General features: G+C 42.4%; 1 protein-coding gene across 3 annotated transcripts in view; it reads left to right on the top strand.

The window, feature by feature from the left end:
• LOC124348469 (filamin-C-like) overlaps positions 1–17,515 on the top strand; it is a 26,824-nt gene extending 9,309 nt beyond the window's left edge. For 2 of the 3 annotated variants that reach the window (XM_046798694.1, XM_046798692.1), the window contains exons 8-47: positions 13–141; positions 215–433; positions 1,560–1,782; positions 2,097–2,240; positions 2,351–2,452; positions 2,702–3,199; positions 3,296–3,403; positions 3,514–3,714; positions 4,524–4,662; positions 5,192–5,271; positions 5,369–5,508; positions 5,822–5,849; positions 8,040–8,441; positions 8,508–8,647; positions 8,834–8,861; positions 8,922–9,068; positions 9,180–9,398; positions 9,507–9,680; positions 9,745–9,894; positions 10,740–10,964; positions 11,067–11,234; positions 11,303–11,530; positions 11,605–11,742; positions 11,822–11,995; positions 12,058–12,288; positions 12,353–12,468; positions 12,537–12,735; positions 12,803–12,988; positions 13,065–13,286; positions 13,360–13,533; positions 13,600–13,983; positions 14,054–14,370; positions 14,444–14,723; positions 14,813–15,166; positions 15,232–15,370; positions 15,444–15,586; positions 15,762–15,896; positions 16,224–16,406; positions 16,542–16,723; positions 16,979–17,515. In XM_046798694.1, the coding sequence (XP_046654650.1) occupies positions 13–141; positions 215–433; positions 1,560–1,782; positions 2,097–2,240; positions 2,351–2,452; positions 2,702–3,199; positions 3,296–3,403; positions 3,514–3,714; positions 4,524–4,662; positions 5,192–5,271; positions 5,369–5,508; positions 5,822–5,849; positions 8,040–8,441; positions 8,508–8,647; positions 8,834–8,861; positions 8,922–9,068; positions 9,180–9,398; positions 9,507–9,680; positions 9,745–9,894; positions 10,740–10,964; positions 11,067–11,234; positions 11,303–11,530; positions 11,605–11,742; positions 11,822–11,995; positions 12,058–12,288; positions 12,353–12,468; positions 12,537–12,735; positions 12,803–12,988; positions 13,065–13,286; positions 13,360–13,533; positions 13,600–13,983; positions 14,054–14,370; positions 14,444–14,723; positions 14,813–15,166; positions 15,232–15,370; positions 15,444–15,586; positions 15,762–15,896; positions 16,224–16,406; positions 16,542–16,723; positions 16,979–17,110 (7,581 nt within the window). In that variant the 3' untranslated portion in view covers positions 17,111–17,515. The remainder of the gene's footprint in view (positions 1–12; positions 142–214; positions 434–1,559; positions 1,783–2,096; positions 2,241–2,350; positions 2,453–2,701; positions 3,200–3,295; positions 3,404–3,513; positions 3,715–4,523; positions 4,663–5,191; positions 5,272–5,368; positions 5,509–5,821; positions 5,850–8,039; positions 8,442–8,507; positions 8,648–8,833; positions 8,862–8,921; positions 9,069–9,179; positions 9,399–9,506; positions 9,681–9,744; positions 9,895–10,739; positions 10,965–11,066; positions 11,235–11,302; positions 11,531–11,604; positions 11,743–11,821; positions 11,996–12,057; positions 12,289–12,352; positions 12,469–12,536; positions 12,736–12,802; positions 12,989–13,064; positions 13,287–13,359; positions 13,534–13,599; positions 13,984–14,053; positions 14,371–14,443; positions 14,724–14,812; positions 15,167–15,231; positions 15,371–15,443; positions 15,587–15,761; positions 15,897–16,223; positions 16,407–16,541; positions 16,724–16,978) is intronic. The other variant, XM_046798693.1, reaches the window with a different exon arrangement.

Below are 17,515 nucleotides of genomic sequence, written 5' to 3'. Positions count from 1 at the left end.
CTCTTTTTTTAGTTGACCGTCTACTGTGAGGGAGAAGTAGTCACCGGCTGCCCGGTTCGCATCCGTGCCCTACCGGATTTATCGCAGATCATGTTCTCGGGAATCGATCCGTGTGCGCTCGGCTCAATCGTCGAAGTGTTGGTACGTTTGGCCAATATGGTACTACAGCTTGATTAGAGATGAATCGCTTCAACACCTATTTTCTGGAAATTAGATTAATTCAAATGGCGCCGGCGGAGGGTCTCTTGAAGTGGAGGCCAAATCGCCAACTGACCGCATACTCAACTGCCCTGTCTCCAATGACAACGGGGTCTACACGGCCACTTTCCAGCCGGATGAAGCTGGCGAATGGAAGATTTCCGTCACCTACGAGGGAGAGCACATCCAAGGCAGCCCATTCACATGTTTCGTCTTCGATCCGCATGCCGTTAAGGTAAACGAATTCATTATTTCTTACTCAATCTATAAAGTACGGGGTCCCCGCACTGCGCACTTCAAGCTCGCACTTTAACACCGTCAAATACGCATTTCTACACTCCGCGAATTTTACCCGCATTTGTCGAGTAGGCTATACAAAACAGCAAATAAAAAACAAACGAATTCAATTTCATGGCGAAAACCACCAAACAAAATATCACATACTGAATCGATCAATTACAAAATTAAACGAAAAAAAAGTGAAAACCCCGCAGAAGGGCGATATCCGGATACCAAACTTTCAACCTTCCTATTTAAATCTCTAAGGATGAAATTAATCTTTCGTCGAATAATTAGTCTACCATGTAGAATTTCATACGGCTAATCGGTAAAAAAATTACAAAAAAAATTGTCGAAAAAGTGCAAATCCTAAATGTAGATGGAATATTTACCTCAACCACCAATGAGTAATACCCGACGTTGGAATCCCAAAAACTCCCAAAGCGATATCAATAAATGTTTGGGAGGCCCCAATAAATCCGATAAAAGCCTTCGCATTTTCCAAAGAAAATCAGAAAATCTTAGGGAAAAATACAAACATTAAGGGCTCGCATTATTTTATGTCAACACGCTAGAATTGTCATTGTTGATTGTTTCTATTGCTACAGCAATACGGCTTAAAGAGCCAGACAATAGCTGTTATCCCTAAAATGACTCGGTTGCCGAAGCTAGCCTAACTTGAAAGTACACACGGGCACGTTTTATCACGCCACTGGTGTGTATTATATTTATAACCGGCGTGAATACCGGTGGAGGATCGATCAACACTTTCCTCTTTTTTTTCTCCAACGGTCGAGATTATTTTGGGTGTGAACAAGTCTTCCCCCAAAACGACTCTCACTGACCACACACCTGCCAGACTACACGAAACGTTAAAAAGTTGCACTTTTCCCACGCTAGCACACTCTACCACTATCGAGACTCTCCGTATAGCCAACAAACATGTGGCGCCAGCTCGAAAGTGAAGCCTGGTGAAAATCAAAAATTAAGGGAAAACCCGGAAAAGCAAGCCATGTAGTGGTCTTGTCAATTTTGAATGATCTAAAGACGCTAATGAATTGAATTTGATTGATTTTGATCAGTTGCTGGACATTACGGGAGCCATCCCCGGAGAGAAATTCACGTTCACGTGCGATGCGTCGGAAGCCGGATGGGGCGAGGCCAAGTTCGACTTGGTCCATCGTGGCCGCTCCTTGCCACACACTGTCCGCGAGGTGGAGAAGGGCATCTACATGATCACGTTCACGCCACAAGAGCGCGGAAAGCATCGCGTCTACGTCTACTACAACGGCATTGAAGTGAAAGGTATAATAATACGCTCATGCAAATCATCCGCCTCTCTCTCTCTTTTAGCTTTTCAAATTTATTCACGTGCGAAACCGCCGGCACTCACAAACTTGGCCGAGCGCTTTGAGATGTCATAACACAAGGCAAAACATTTTGATAGATGGCGATGGGAATTTCTTGATTCGTCGGTTTCCCTTCGGCGAAGACACAAAAAGAAAAGCCGCACGGTCCAATGCCTAAGGCTTGTGAACTTGTGACCAACCAATATATGCGCTGCAATGCAATCCAAATGAAATTCATTCAACTGTTATATATTGTATGGGCGATGACAGGCTCGCCGTTCAGTTTACGTGTGGGCAGCGGGAGCAGTGGCAGTGCTGATAAACATAATCACACCAGAGATTCAAAGTACGGAGCCAGCAACACGGCCAGTTTCAACAAAACGAAGGATACAACGACTGACATTTCGGCCGAAAGTGAGTACAGAAATTTACATTCTTCGACCGAGCCATAGGCCATATCTTTTATTTTTCTCTAACCTGACAAACTTCAACGATTTTGAATCTTGGTGCTAAACTAACTGCAGAGATTCTGAGGCAAATCAGTGCTAACCATCAACGCAGCAAAGCTAACTCGATATTCAATCAACATCAAAACAGTCACGGACATGGTGTTTCATTCGGCTCAGGTACTTAATAACAGTCCTGACCTATTTTAACTCTAACACATCTTATTAATGTCTTTTTTTATTTGAAATCTTGAATTAAACCCTGAGCTCCAGGAAGCAAAAGGTTGGCATGGTGTGTACGTTGAAATTCAAATCAATGTGTGACAATAGTTTCCTTGAAAATTCTTTTTCTGACATGAAATTGCATCAGTAGCCAATTTTTAAAAATGAGACTGAACTTGACATACCTAATAAGATTATTTCCAATAGATGTCACCAACCGATCGGTGAATACCAATGTCTCCTCATTGGTAGACAAGGGTTACAGCACTCTAACCAGCGACCGTCGCCATCTAACGGAGTTGAACCAAGAGAAACTCTACGCCAGTTTGGGCCGGGACAAGCGGCTGAGTTCAGTGGAGCGGGAAAACAAGCTCCTGTCGCCCGAGAAGGTCTTGTCGTTGAGACGAAATTCGGCCGGAACAGGAGCCGACGCTGTCACGCACCCGACACAACCGTTGAGCTCCCTCTTCCAGTCCAGCAACGCAGAGGAAGTCAACGGAAGGTCAACCTCCAAAATGTCGCGTGAATTCACGACCAACGAATCGAGGCGCTACGTCAACGAGACATTCGAGTCAAGATCGTCCAATCACTTGTCAAGCGTCAACAAACACGAATATAATTCCAACGAAATCAGTTCTCCCATCAATCACGTCCTGACAAACAAAAGCGAAAGCAACCGGATAGACAGCGCTTCAAACGTCAAAGGTACGTAGGATAACCACCTCACATAATGTACATGTGACGTTTCTTCCTTTTAAAATACAAATGAAAACACAATTCAATAATGACAACGTGTAATAGTTTCGTCTATGGCGTTGGGTGCCACGCCGTATCGTCGAGACTCGTGGGATGCAATGGCCAAAACAGGAATCGGCTTCAGTCCCGATGATAAACTCAACAGCTCATCTCGTAAGTCAAACCCGTTTTGTAATTAATCCACTGCTGCAATCGTCTAATCTTTTCCTGAAATTACCCACTTGAGAGTTGACTCTGACTCATTGACTGATTGAATTTGACAGTTGCCCGTAACCTGTTTGTCGACTCGGTGCACGATGAATCAGACGCCGTCCATTCACGTTTAACTTCCATTCGCCAGTTCGATGTAGCCAACGTGACGGTGACCGGCGAAGGTTTGAACTTGGCGCCAGTTGGACGCGTCACTACGTTCACCATCCAGTCACGCGACATGGAAGCCAATGATGTCAACGTCAAAATCACAGGTCAGAGCAGCGTCACATATTTTTATTGTATCTACAGAAAATAGTTCAGCCGTTTTACTTTTCCGGCACTTCCACTTCCACCGCAATTCAGATCAGTGCAGCCTATAGTTAGCGCACAAAGAGGCGTTTCCCTATCTCAAATTTTAATAATTTTGCCCCATTGCTTTGAGTTTGATTCGATTAGTCACGTAGGTATATAGCGTTTATCTAACGTTATATTTTCCTCCTACGTGTTTTGTTATTTAGCTCAACTCCTGGGAAAAAAAATAGGACATTTGACAGCAGAAAGAATTGTGTGGTGTAAATGACGACAACTCAAAAGATAAATACTGTATTTAATGTAGTGGAAAGGAGATTCTGAAAAAAAAGGACTCGGTGAATTTTCAGTTGAATCCCATTCTCCCTGCTTATCAGTTATTCTACATTCTTAGACAAATAAATCGAGCTGAGAACCCACAGAACCTACAGAAAACAATTGGCGGAAAGCTTCTTCTTTGATGTAGAAAGTACCGTATCAATTTTACCGGTTAATTCTGCTGTTACGCACCAGTTCATATCGAGTTTAGCGGCCATGGATCCGATGGATAGATTGAAAAGCGTATAGCTTGGGTCTTGGCAGACTTGGCACCAGTTGTTTAATACTTAATGTATAAACACACCAAATATATTTGATGGGTACCTTACAGGACATGGGCAACTGAAAAGAATTTGAGTGATTGCATGAAATACTTTTGTCATAGCAATGAAAACTGTTCTTGAATTTATCAAAGGCAAACTAGCTACATTGATTTATTATTATTAAATGACAGGTCCGAATCAGCGCAACATTCCTGTTCAGATTCAAAAGGCGCCTGGTGGCGTGAATGTATCCTTCAGCTCCACTTCAGTTGGCGAGTACACCATTGACGTTCAAGTAAAGAATCAACGTCTCGCTGGTGCTCCATTCAGGTGTGTATCATGTGACAATGAAGCTTCATTTGTTTACTTTGTGTATTGCTAAAAGGGAGAGGAGAGGTGAGGAACACCGAGAAGTTATTTAGGTACCGCTTGAGGCTCAAGGATTTCATTTGTATTTCCCCGGAAAACGGATATCCTCTGGGTGTTTTTAGCATCCTGAGCTTCTACGTTTACCACATTGTGCAAGCCCAAGTGCATGTTGTGCTGATGGTTAATTTGTTTTGATCGAATTCAACTTCTCATGGTTAATGCAGCCAAACGTCTCGTGCGTAGTATCCGCTTAGCTTACAAAAGAAAAGAGCGGGTTTGGATAGATCACACGCCGCTGAGATGATTTGGGTTACTGGCGGTCGCATTTCCTCCAGAAAACATTGACAAGTGCTTGTTGGGTGAGGCATGCTTCCAGCGTCATTATCGGTGGGAATGGCGTTCAGTTCCGGTGTCGCTTTTTAGGTTGCAGCTATACTGCCATCTCAATCGAGACTATCCCAAAAGATTTCATTTGTGTTCTGGTTTTTAGATGTTTCGCCTACAACGCAGAAGAAATCCGCGTCGGACGAGTCCCTAGTGGCGTCGTTGGCAAGCCCGTAGAATTTGAAAGTATGTGATTTTTTTTTGTCTCATTTCAATATCCCCGATCAAATGACGTGACAGAAAAAATGATACTGGTACTCTTTTTTTTCCAATTTTTAAACAGTTGACGGTTCGACAGCCGGGTCAGGAAATTTGGAGATTCTGGTGAATGGAGGACATGTGACGAGTTACGTCCGTGAACTTGGAGATCAATGCTTCCTGGCCTCATTTGTGCCTCATCAAAGCACCGTTCACACAATTGAGGTATGTTTTTTAAGAACGATCTAAATCACATTTTCCGAATTTTCCCTTATAGCTTCTGGCTTTTAAATCTGTGCAAGACATTTTTCTGCGTAAATGTCTTGCTTTGATATGGCCTGACTAAATGCATAGGAGTACTTACAGTACTAGCCTAATTTGAAACGGAAAGCTCATTTGTCTCGGTTGAACCGAGTTAAGAATTTACAATGAAATTACAATTCTTTTCAAGTCCAGCATGTATTTCAAAATACCGTGTTCACTGCGTTTCCAAATGAAGAATTGAATTTGCATTTCCTTTTTCTCTTTTGTTTTTCAGATGAAATTCAACGGCGAAACCGTACGAGGTATGTAAAAGCAGTTAACACACAACACCTTAAAAGACTATATTGATGTTGAGAGGTAGACAACGGTTTTTGGAATGGAACAATAGTTTTTCCTCTGATTCATTCTTTTTCTTCAAATACGGCGCAACAATATCGAATGTTGGCGATCATGATTTTTGTTTTTGAAATGAGTCAATTAAAATCCCTTTTTTTAGACTGCAAGTGTTTCGGGGGGCTATAATATCTCTGGTAAATTTAAAATAAGCCTCAAGAGGAGGTATCCCAATTGGGTTGCAGTTGCTGTTACACAAGTCTACCTCTTCTCTTGGAAAAAAAGAGTTCTTTAGTTGTTTGGCTTACACCGGCTTTCATCATCCCCTTTGGTTTGCCCTATTTATCTATTCTTTTCCCCCTCACTTTTCCTTCCTGTTCCTCCATCCACCTTTCTACGTACCTGTCTCTGTTTTGGGAGAGGGGGAGGGGAGGAGGAGTAGTAGAGAGGGGCTGCACCCACACTCACCGGTTTTCTAGCAAAAAGTCTATAGCTTCTAGCTAGCGTTTGACGTTCCAACCCAGTCCAGTCTCTGTTGACTTACTGCCACCGCTACACTGAAGCCAAGACCCGTATGCCAAATTGAGTTCAACAAGACATACGGAAATAGTTTGGTGAATTTCGGCTGTTTACTTGTTTAGATATTAAGGCTTTAATTTGAGCGAGCTGCTCACAGTGAAATCGTGCTGCACTCTTCTAACGGATTACGTACTTATCCAAATTATTTGATCTGTCGGGAGCAGACGAATAACTCTCTCTCTTCAACAGGTAATAAAGTTACGATTTTGACAACTCCCAAATTCTGTCCACGCACGTACACTCACGTTTTGTTCAACCCACACTGAACTCGACAATGGCGGCAGTAGGAAAAAATTTTGTTTGCTAGCATATAATGCAACTATACAATCGAGCTATCTTTTTTTACTGGACTAGGAACAGACAGACTATCAATCTGTAGCTCGTGTGGGGCTCGATGATTCACTGAACTTTGGAATTTAAAAGGTCTTTGGAATTGACCTTTTTATTCGAGGATATGGACGTGCTCTTTTTTTTATTTAAAAAGGCTAACCAGACAGTTAGTTTAAGCTTAAGAAATAGAGGGAAAAAAACACATTTTTTGGAAAAGAGGAAATCAATCGGTTGACCGCTCTGCCGACTGCGAGCTATACTTATTTTGATATGCCAGTCACGTCGGCTATTTATTTCTTTTTTCTTTTTTGAACGAAAATTCTTTCCTCATGCCGGAGCATGGAAAGCATTTGCGTGAAAAACCACCGTTTCCGGGATTTTTATTTATTCCAGTTAGTTGTTTTCCTTAATTCAACCAGATAACACTGGTAAATACTGGTAAACATGTATTTTTGTCAACTATTATTTATCATCAAGGACCGGTGGGAGGGAAACAAAAAATATTGTTTGCATTCAGAAAATGAGCGAAGGTATTTCTAGTGACCTGCTATTGTGAACCTGGGGGACTGTTATACCTCGTCTAAGGACGAAGAAGCCCCACCCGACCCGTTAGCTAAAGTTGCTGTGTGGAGTATATACGTGAAGACTAGGGGAAAGATTGTGGCAGCACCAGAAAAAGAGTGAAGCCTACCTGTGTGTGTGTGTGTGTGTGTGCTGGAATGGCCGGAGGGTATGCAGCAACGGTTCTTTTTTCTTCTCATGTCTTCCATTCTCCAGCGATTCTTGTGGGTCAGGATGCGCTTATGTAGCAGCGCAGCTCGAGATCGATGGTGACTTGCCGCACGCCCCAGCTGGCTGCCCTTTTCTGGGAAGTAGACGAACCAACTCACTCACCTGTGTTTACCCGCAAACAGTTCGGTTTCTCAAATTATTATTCCACTTTGGCAAGAAAAAATCAGTTCCAATTTTCCCATGCACTTTCTGTCCATCACAAATCAACGTACATTCCGATTTCGAGAAGACTGCTCAAAACGGTAACGTGACCAAATTGGTTTCGCTCTGTTTGCTTCCATTTACTCTGTGGAACAGACAGGCCCTGAAGTGTTGAACGAAGCCAACAGGTCTAGAGCAGCAGTCCCATACAGAAATCTAGGCCGAATCTAATCTAGGAGAAATCCCGCTTGTTTTGATCTCGTCCGATTTGGTTTTGATTGGAACCCTCTGTGACGATGTGATGTTTGCGCCAACAGGGAGCCCATGGGAAGTAGAAGTGTCGGAGGGATCTACAACGATGCTGTCAAACGCCGCCATCAAACCAGCCGTCATCGGAGGTGAAGGAGTGCGCCATTTCGCAGCGGGCAAGATCGCCTCGTTCGATTTGGATTTGCACGGCAAGAGCCGAGACGCGGCCGCCGTTTCCATCACCAGTCCCTCCAAGCGACAACTCTCGTCCCGTCTCGTCGACGGACCCACCAGCCAAGTGCACCGCGTCGAATTCAATCCCTCCGAAGTGGGCAGCTATTTAATAGACATCAGTGTCGACGGACTCAAGATCCAGGGCAGCCCCTTTGTGGCCAAAGCCTACGACAGCTCGCTCATTCGTGTCACCGATGTTACCAATGGCGCCGTCGGTCAGCCATGCCAATTTAGAGGTCCGTCTTCATTGCATTTCCACATTTTTCTCACTTGACTCTAATCGAAAATTTCGAATTCATTAGTGGATGCCAGCCAAGCTGGTGAGGGTCAGTTGGAAATATCCATCAACGACGGAGAGGTGCCTAATCACGTCCAGGTGCTTGGAGGTGGCAAGTGCTTAGTTAGTTTCACACCTGAAATAGCCAAAATTCACACCATCGAGGTAAGCCAATCATTCACACGACATTCCTACCCACTATTTCATTAAAGCCAATAATAACAGTATGCCTGCAAGGGAGAAAATAATTTCCTTAGTGTTTGTATGTGGTGCCTGTGTGGAAATTGTGGAAATTGATTTTTTGATTTATTATTATTATTTTTTTTTTTATTTTTTTTATTTTCTTAACAGATTAAATTCAATGGAGAGACAGTGCCAGGTAGAAAAGAAGTTGAGATGATTTTGAATGAATGAAATAATAATCACTTTTCATTTGCAGGATGTCCATTCGTGTGCAAGATAGCCGACACCAGTAGAGTTTCCGTTTCTTTGCGTAACATGGAACTAGTGGCCGCGGGAGAAGTCGCTCAGTTTGAAATCACCGTTGATGGGACTGCTAATTCCGAATTGGCTGTGGCTGTCAAAGGTGAGTCCTTACAAGAACATGTCTCTTTCTCAAAAAAAGAATCCGAGCGAAGGATTAAACATGAATTCAACTTGCACGTCGTATCTAATCATTGTGGTAATTCTTGACCAGGTCCAACTACAAATTTACCGGTGAAAATATCGGGTGGTGCACGCAATACTTTCACAGCCGAATTCAGCCCACGCGAGGTTGGCTCACACACAATTAGCGTTGACTACAACGGCTTACCGGTCACCGGCACGCCATTTGTATGCAAAGTTTACGACTCAAAGAAGGTCTACGTTAGTCCAATGCCAACCGGCGTGCTTCGAAAGAATTTGCAATTCACAGGTAAACAGATTTGGGTTGAACAAATTACGCTGTGGGAGGGGGGGGGATACGCTTTGTGTTGAGTTAAGTGAAAGAAAAAGCTCAGCCGACTTGAAATCTATTTAACAGTGGACGCCAGTCAAGCTGGAGAAGGCAATTTGGAGATCACCATTAGTGCGCGTGGACGCAACATTCCAACCAAAGTCCATCCTCAGGGAAGTGCTCGCTTTGCAGTCAGCTTTGTTCCTTTGGAGGCTATTGATCACGTCATCACCATTACATTTAATAAGGAAGCAGTGCCAGGTGAGCTGACGTCAATTCATTCGCTAACCCATAGGATGATCATTTAACATTAAAATTCCAACAGGATCGCCTTTCAATGCACCTGTTTTCACCGAACCTGACCGCATCGTCGTCAGTGGCCAATCGCTAGCTTCTTCCGCTGTTGGCAAAACTTCGTATTTCAAGTTGAGCAACGTCACGGGAAGCGTCGAGGATATTGAAATTAACGTTGAAGGTTTGTGGTTTTTCATCGAGTAAAAATGCACAACGCATATTTAATTGATATCAAATTCAATTTGAAATATCGCTGATGTATCCTTCAAGTTACTGTCCATTTCAGAAGACGTCAACATCTTCTAATTCATTCGCTCAAGTGCTGAATGTCTAATCTTTTTTAGTCAGTTGCACCACCTGAAAAGGTGTTTCATCAGCTCATAATTAATGGATGGAAAAGCCGATTTCTTGATTTGACTATCGTTATAGAGTCTTCATCTCTGATTATTAGAGGAGATGAGAAGAAAAACAGAATCCAGTTTTAGCATCTTCTTTCTCTTTTCTGTTCCAGGATCCTCTCCGTACCGACTGAGAGACTATTAGACCTTGACGTGACTTTCTTATTTCCTACTTATCCCCCCCCCTCCCCAAATATTCATTAGGCATAAAACAACCTTTCTTGCATTACTTTCCCTTTTTCTTATTCTTTTTACTCCCTTTATTTACCAATGTAACTTGGTGGTCTGTCCATATTTTACCCTTTCAGGAATTAACTGTTGTCGAGTTTATATTCATCGTTATTTTGCAATCCAAGACTTTCCCAGCATCCTTTTTTATTTTATTAAAAAGAATATCGAGTGACGCGTGGCCAAAAAAAAAGAGAGACTGACAAATATGACCTGAATTTTTTTTTACGTGCTTGAACGCTTTTTGCATTAACTACTTCGCAGATGTCGATTTAGATTGTGGTGTTATAAATTACCAAACTATTTGCCGCTATTAAACCCCACGTGGAAACGAGACATTTACGTTTTAATGAAAGATGCAACGTTAATACGTACGACGCTTGTGCACGACTATATGCAGGGCCATCTTTGGGAAATACGGTGGCCGCTCAAGTGAAAGACAATGGAGACCAAACGTTCCAGGCGGAATTCACACCCAAAGTGGCCGGCGAGCATCGCATTCATGTCCTTTATGAGGGACAGCCTGTAGCTGGATCACCTTTTAGTTGCAAGGTGTACGATGTGACGGCCATTAAGGTCAAAGAAGCTGCAAAAGGCGTAGTAGGAAAGCCGGTCACCTTCTTGGGTAAATTCCAACATTTATATTTTTTCTTATGATGAGAATTTTACAACTGGATGAATATTTCATTAAATATTCAATTCGATTCTTACCACGTATGGGCTAAAGTTGAAACCAGCCAAGCCGGACCCGGCAATTTGGAAGTTACCGTGAACGGTGGCCAGGTCCCTACGTCGGCTCAAGCACACGGTCTACATACTTACGCCATTTCTTTCACGCCTAAAGATCCCAAGCCACATGAAGTAGAGCTTAAATTCAACGGAGAAAACGTTCCAGGTCAAAAGAAAAAGAAATTGTGCAAGTTAAAAGAAAGTTGCTAATATTTCTTGATTTTACTTCAATAGGGAGTCCATTTATTTGCCAAGTAATCGATTCACGCCAGGTCCGCGTTACTGGTGATGGACTAGAAAAAACATCCGTCAACCGCCCAGCCTCCTTCCTTATTGACATTCAAGGCCAGCCAAGCACTCTGGACGTCCGCGTCCTTTCACCGTCACGCCGTGTAGTTCCTTCGGCGATTGACACTGTAACAGAATCTCGTTATTCGGTGACCTACACGCCCAACGAAGTCGGTAAGACACAAAATCGTAAATATTTCACCTTCGGTCTGAAGACTATTGTTTCAGACAAAATATTTAACCATTAGGTGACCACAATATTGAAATCAAATACGCGGATCTTCCTATTCATGGAAGTCCGTTCACCGTTAAAGCTTACGATTCGGCAAAAGTCCGTGTCACTGATGTCAACAACGGAGTTGTTGGGAAATTTGTTTTCTTCAGTAGTAAGTTTTTAATGCCACTTGAAAAAAAAAAAAAAAAAATCAGTTCAAAACCAGTTTTGAACGATTCTTCTCTTTGCAGTCGATGCCAGTCAAGCGGGAGCCGGGAACTTGGAGATTATTGTTTCCGTTAATGGCCGACACGTTCCGAATTACGTTCAATCGGAAGGCAATGCAAAATTCAAAGTTAGCTTCAAACCTCAAGAGCCCCTTCCACATACGCTGAGTGTGCGATTCAATGGAGAGGCTGTTCCAGGTGAACTGACATTTATTTTCTATCTAAAATGTGACTGTTATAACTCGTGTTTGATTTTCTAGGGTCACCGTTCACTTGCAGAGTGACAGACGCTAATCAAATTCTGGTGTCGGGAGCTGGCGTCAAAATGTCGCCGCTAAATAAGCCCGCCTCTTTGTTAATCGACTCACGCGGAGCTGAAATGTCGGACTGTAAAGTCAGCGTCATTTCAACTAGCGGCCAAGATATACCTGTCAACCTAGAAGTCATTGAAGGGGGCAAATTTAAAGCCGATTTCCTCCCTTTTGAAGTTGGTGAGTGTAATCTTCGACGACCAACTTTCCAACGGATAAGTTTTATGAATTTTGGTCTTACCAGGTCCCCATACAGTTTCAGTAATGATGAATGGGGATGAACCGGTTGGAGGAAGTCCGTTCGTCTGTAATATCTACGATGTGTCGAAAGTCTTAGTCACCGGATTGGGTTCTGCAAAAGTATTCATCGATTTTTGTTTGTAATATTTGAAATGTGACTCAACATTTGTATTGCAACTTTGTTGCAGATCTGTCAGTCAATTACTTTTACCGTCGATGCATCTCAAGCTGGCGAAGGCACTCTGGAACTTGTTGTGACAACTACAAAGTCCTCGGTTAAAGCCGACGTCCGGGCACGAAGTCGTGGTCTCTATGACGTCACCTTCATCCCGCAGGAAGCCGTTCCTCATTTCGTCAACATTACCTTCAACGATGAAGACGTTCCAGGTAAACAACGAATTGAATCATTTTATTTTACTTTGGCCGAGATTCACTTTTATTTTTTATTTTCAAGGGAGCCCTTTCAAGTGTGAGATCTCCGATGATGGGGAAACCGTTGGAATGGCTATCCGAGCACCACAGGAAACGAAGCAGGCAACTGCCAACGGAGATGGTTTGAAAGAGGTTGCTCTTGGAGCACCGGCATTTTTTGAAATAGACACGAACGGAATGGATGGTCTGGTCGACGTCAAAATCGTTGGTAAGTGTTCAACTCTTTTAAATAGACGCAAATGTCCTCCATTGAGCTAGTTGATGAATTGCGATTTATTTTAAAGGACCTGGTGGAAACATAATCAGCAGCCAGATTACCAGAATGAAAAACGGTTTCTATCGCGTAGAGTACGAACCCGAAGTGGTTGGTACATATCGTGTCGAGATCTCTCATCAGAGCAAGCCAATCACCGAACACCCATTCTACGTTGAGGTCACCGATCCAGCCTCTGTCCGTATTTCTGAGGTCCATGAAGCCTATGCTGGGAAAGAAAGCTATTTCATCCGTAAAAATCTAAAAATTCTCAGCTGCCATCAATTGTAAGTAACATTCAAATTTCCGTATTTTGTGAATCGCAGTTGACACTTCGGAAGCGGGTCGTGGAACATTGCACGTAGCTCTTCGAGCCGCGAATCAAAGCGTCAAGCACAACGTCCAAAATCTTGGCAATGGACTTTTAAAAGTAATCTATTTCCCAAAACTGCCCATACCACACCGAGTGGATTTGAGATATAGCGGAGTTCATGCTTCAGGTAAAAAGTGTTACACCGTCAACAAAAATGTTGAAATATCTGTTCAACTACATTTGTGTCAAACAGGCTGCCCTTTTGAACTGAAAGTGAAAAATCCATATTTGGGCAAAGAAATACTGGCTCATGGAACGGGTTTGTACCAGTGTCGAACCGGTCACATCAACTCTTTCATTATCGACACGCGTGGAAGTAGCACCAAACTGTTTGACGTGGTCGTAGCCGGTCCTCAAGACATGGCTGTTCCAGTTCGATGTTATCAGCAGAAAGATGGCAACCTACTGGCCCAGTTTACACCACCCGTTTCGGGAGGATATCGGATAGATGTCCTCTATGATGGCAAACCACTTCGCGGATCGCCTTTCACTGCTCAGGCTTATGACGCCCAGAAAGTAACGGTCGACAACGTGCGGAGTGCTAACGTATCGGTTCACGAGCCCATATCTTTCCAAAGTAAAGACAATTTAGTGTAGATTTTGTAGAGTGAGAGTGATAATGGATGTGTCTCATTCTCCTCAATTAGTCCGCAAACGAGAAGCCGGAATGACTGCCATCGACGTAACAGTGGTGACACCTACATCGAAGGAGTTGCCACTTGAAGTCAAATCGCTTCAAAACGGCGAAGGGGATTTGGTAGAGTACCACCCAACTCTTCCCGGAAAATATAGTTTCAACGTCATTTGTGGCGGCGAAGCCATTCCAGGATCACCTTTCATTTTCGTCGCCGAAGAAGAAGGATTGGCTAAAGCCCACGGCGAAGGTTTACTTCATGGTATCGAAGGATTGCCTTCTCAGTTCACGATTGACGCCAGGGGACTTGTTGGCGAACCAACCATCCAGGTGAGTGAACAAAAAAAAAAAAAAAATGAATCTATTGATCAAACTAAATATCTAACGTTTCGTAAATTTTAAGATTGACGGACCGGATAGCATCTGCAAATGTCAAGTTTTACAAGAAAGCATCGGTGTGTTTCGAGCGAGTTATACACCTCAAGAAGTCGGCATTTTTGACGTTCGGGTTTTATGGAACGGCCGAGATATTCACGGTTCACCTTTTCATCCGAGAGTAATCAATCCGCGAAAAGTGCGTGTCATCGGTGGCTGGGAGTCGCTGACAGATAGCAAAAACAAATTGATTCTCACTTTAGGCGAAGAAAAAAAAATTAGTTTCGATACGTTGGACGCTGGCCCAGGTTGCTTAAACAAATCCAAATATCATTTTGGGTATTTTATTTTACTCTCGGATATTTCCTATTTGTTTTGTTTTCAAACGCTACTATAGGCATGTTATTGGCTGAGATCAGGAGTCCGTCAGGCCTAATTAAGACAAATGTCGAAACACCTATGCCTCATCGGACGCGAGTGGGTTTTACTCCGATGGAAGTAGGTGAATATTCCATCAAGTTCACCTGGAACCGCGTACCTTTACCCAACTCCCCTGTTGTGGGAGTGATCAGCATCGATCTCCCGTCCGAGGAAAATAATCGCACCTTGCACAACAAATCTCGGGCCAGCAGCATCAGCAGCTCGAGTAGTGGGGGTGATCATAAGGTGATTCTGACGGGCCAAGGCCTAGCCAAAGCCATCACAGACACCGAAGCTGAATTTACTATCGACGGATCACGGGCCGGCCCAGGTATTCACATTATTGATATAGTTTTTATTGCGCGATGTCAATGAATGAATTTCGGTTTTTAAAAGGAATTCCCGAAGTAACAATGACTGGTATCAAAACGGATTTGAACGTGACACTAACTTTGATTGGCAACAACATGTATAGAGCTAGTTACACGCCAGATACTGTTGGTGTCTACCTGTTGAACGTCATGTGGGCGGAAAGGTATTATACGCGATTATTATATTTTTTCGTCGTGCAGCGGGTTTAATTTGAGTACTTACACTATGAAATATAGACAGGTCAAGGGGTGCCCTCTGAAAGTCACTGTCAATTCGACTGTGGATGCCTCTAAAGTTATTTGCTCCGGCGAAGGACTTAAATGGGGAATTTTGGGCCGAGAAATCAAGAGTTTTATTGACACGCGTAACTCTGGCCCTGGTAAGTCTTTGCTAGTCTTTCATTAAAACTATCTTTTAGCTATAGTATTAATAGGTAGGAAACATTCGAGTGGAAATTCTGATTCTAAGTGCGGTTGAAGAAGTCATTTTTAATCTTATTAAATTTGTTAATTATTATTTTCTTTGACGTTTTGTGTTTTTATGTTAATTTTCAGGTGAACTTGCCGCTCAGTGTGTTGGCCCACATAAAGTGGCTTTTTGTGAATTGTTTGACCACTGCGACGGAACTTACAGTTTACTTATCAAACCACAAGAGCACGGTCGTCACACCCTAAACATAAAATACGGAGGTACTAACTACTCATTTCCCCATTCCATTCAGTATTTTTCTTATTTTTAATTAAATATTCTTTTTTGAAAACCTAAGAAATTATGCTAGATTTTGTTATTACACTTGTCCACGTAGTAATAAAATAATTTCGATTTTATTAAAAATTCCGCATAAAAATGTAAACCTTTATAAAATGACTAAAATCCGATTAAAGTAAAAATTTGCCTATCTTCCTAATTTGCGAGCAACAAAAAACGTCGAAAAAAGTTTCAAGATGTAGTAGTGATTCTTAATGTTTTTTTTTTTTTTGCATTTTTTTTGTATTTGTTTTTGTATTTGTTTAAAGGTCAACCTGTCAATGGAAGTCCGTTCAATTTGCGTGTAATGGGTGCCCCAGACGCAACAAAAGTGAGAGTGCATGGCCCAGGTATTGAGCATGGTGTTTTGGCGACTTTTCAAAGCCGGTTCTTGTGTGATACCCGAGGAGCTGGTGCTGGTCAGTTAACGGTTCGAGTGCGCGGGCCTAAAGGTAGTAATTTCTTTTTTTATTCCATATTATCTGTTGGTGTTGCTCTAGCGTAGTTTTTGTAATAGTTTTCGTATACAAAACATCATAATCAATCATTTTAGGATTGCAAAAATAATTACATTTTTCTTTTACTAGGTGCATTCCGAGTTGAAATGCAAAGAGAAAACCAGAAAGATCGTTCGATAGTATGTAAATACGATCCGACGGAGCCGGGAGATTACCGAATTGAAGTGCGCTGGTCCGGAGAACATGTCCCGGGTTCTCCTTTCAACGTCATGATTTTTGACACGCAAGAAGAACTCGGGCGATTTGTTCAGGTAGTAAAATCATTAAATGGTTGAAAATTTTTCCACGTTCCTTAGCGAGCCGTTGAGCAATTAACATGATAATAAACATTGATAATCCGTTCATTTTAAAACTGGATACGTTTCGCTTAAAATCCAGATTACTTACTGTTTGCACGACTATGTTTTTCGTTTCTAGTATTGCAAAAAACAAAAACAAAATTAAGCTACGAAAATAATCGTGAGCCAAGTTAACCATGCTAACTTTGACTTTGACTTTTTTTTCAGGGTGGCTACTCTCCTCAACAAGGGAACAATGTTGGGAGCGAATTTTATGGCGGGAGTATGGGATATTCTACAGGATTCGGACAGATGAATCTAAGCGCAGTTTCTTGGCGAGGTTCTCAGGCGCAACTGTAAAATGTTCTATCGTTGAAATAATCAATTGTATGGTGATTAATGATTATCATTCTGTCGCTAATCATGATTTCTACAATCACGCAGCTTTTATTTGTGCGTTGCTTTTTCTACAGCTCTCCAATCAACGTGTTTTCCACAAATTATCCTTTCAACTCTATTTGATGACAAAAGCTTATCGATCCGTTTCTCATCATGTGTTTCTTTATTTTTTGGGTTCAACTCCACTTGTTGTTCATTACCAAACTTTGTCGTAATTATAAATAAGGTCACTTGCACTTTGGTACACATGTTGAAATAGATATAATCGTAACCAAAGCATGGTTAGTTGTCTCTAGCTATCCCTAACATTGCGTCGCTGTTTAGTGAATAAAAAATGGAATGAAATAAATCGACTAAAATCAGCAA

This window comes from Daphnia pulicaria, chromosome 7 (genome assembly GCF_021234035.1).
Source record: "Daphnia pulicaria isolate SC F1-1A chromosome 7, SC_F0-13Bv2, whole genome shotgun sequence".
Lineage (NCBI taxonomy): Eukaryota > Metazoa > Arthropoda > Branchiopoda > Diplostraca > Daphniidae > Daphnia > Daphnia pulicaria.
The sequence above is the reverse complement of the archived record's forward strand: the minus strand, read 5'-3'. Positions and strand labels throughout refer to the sequence as shown.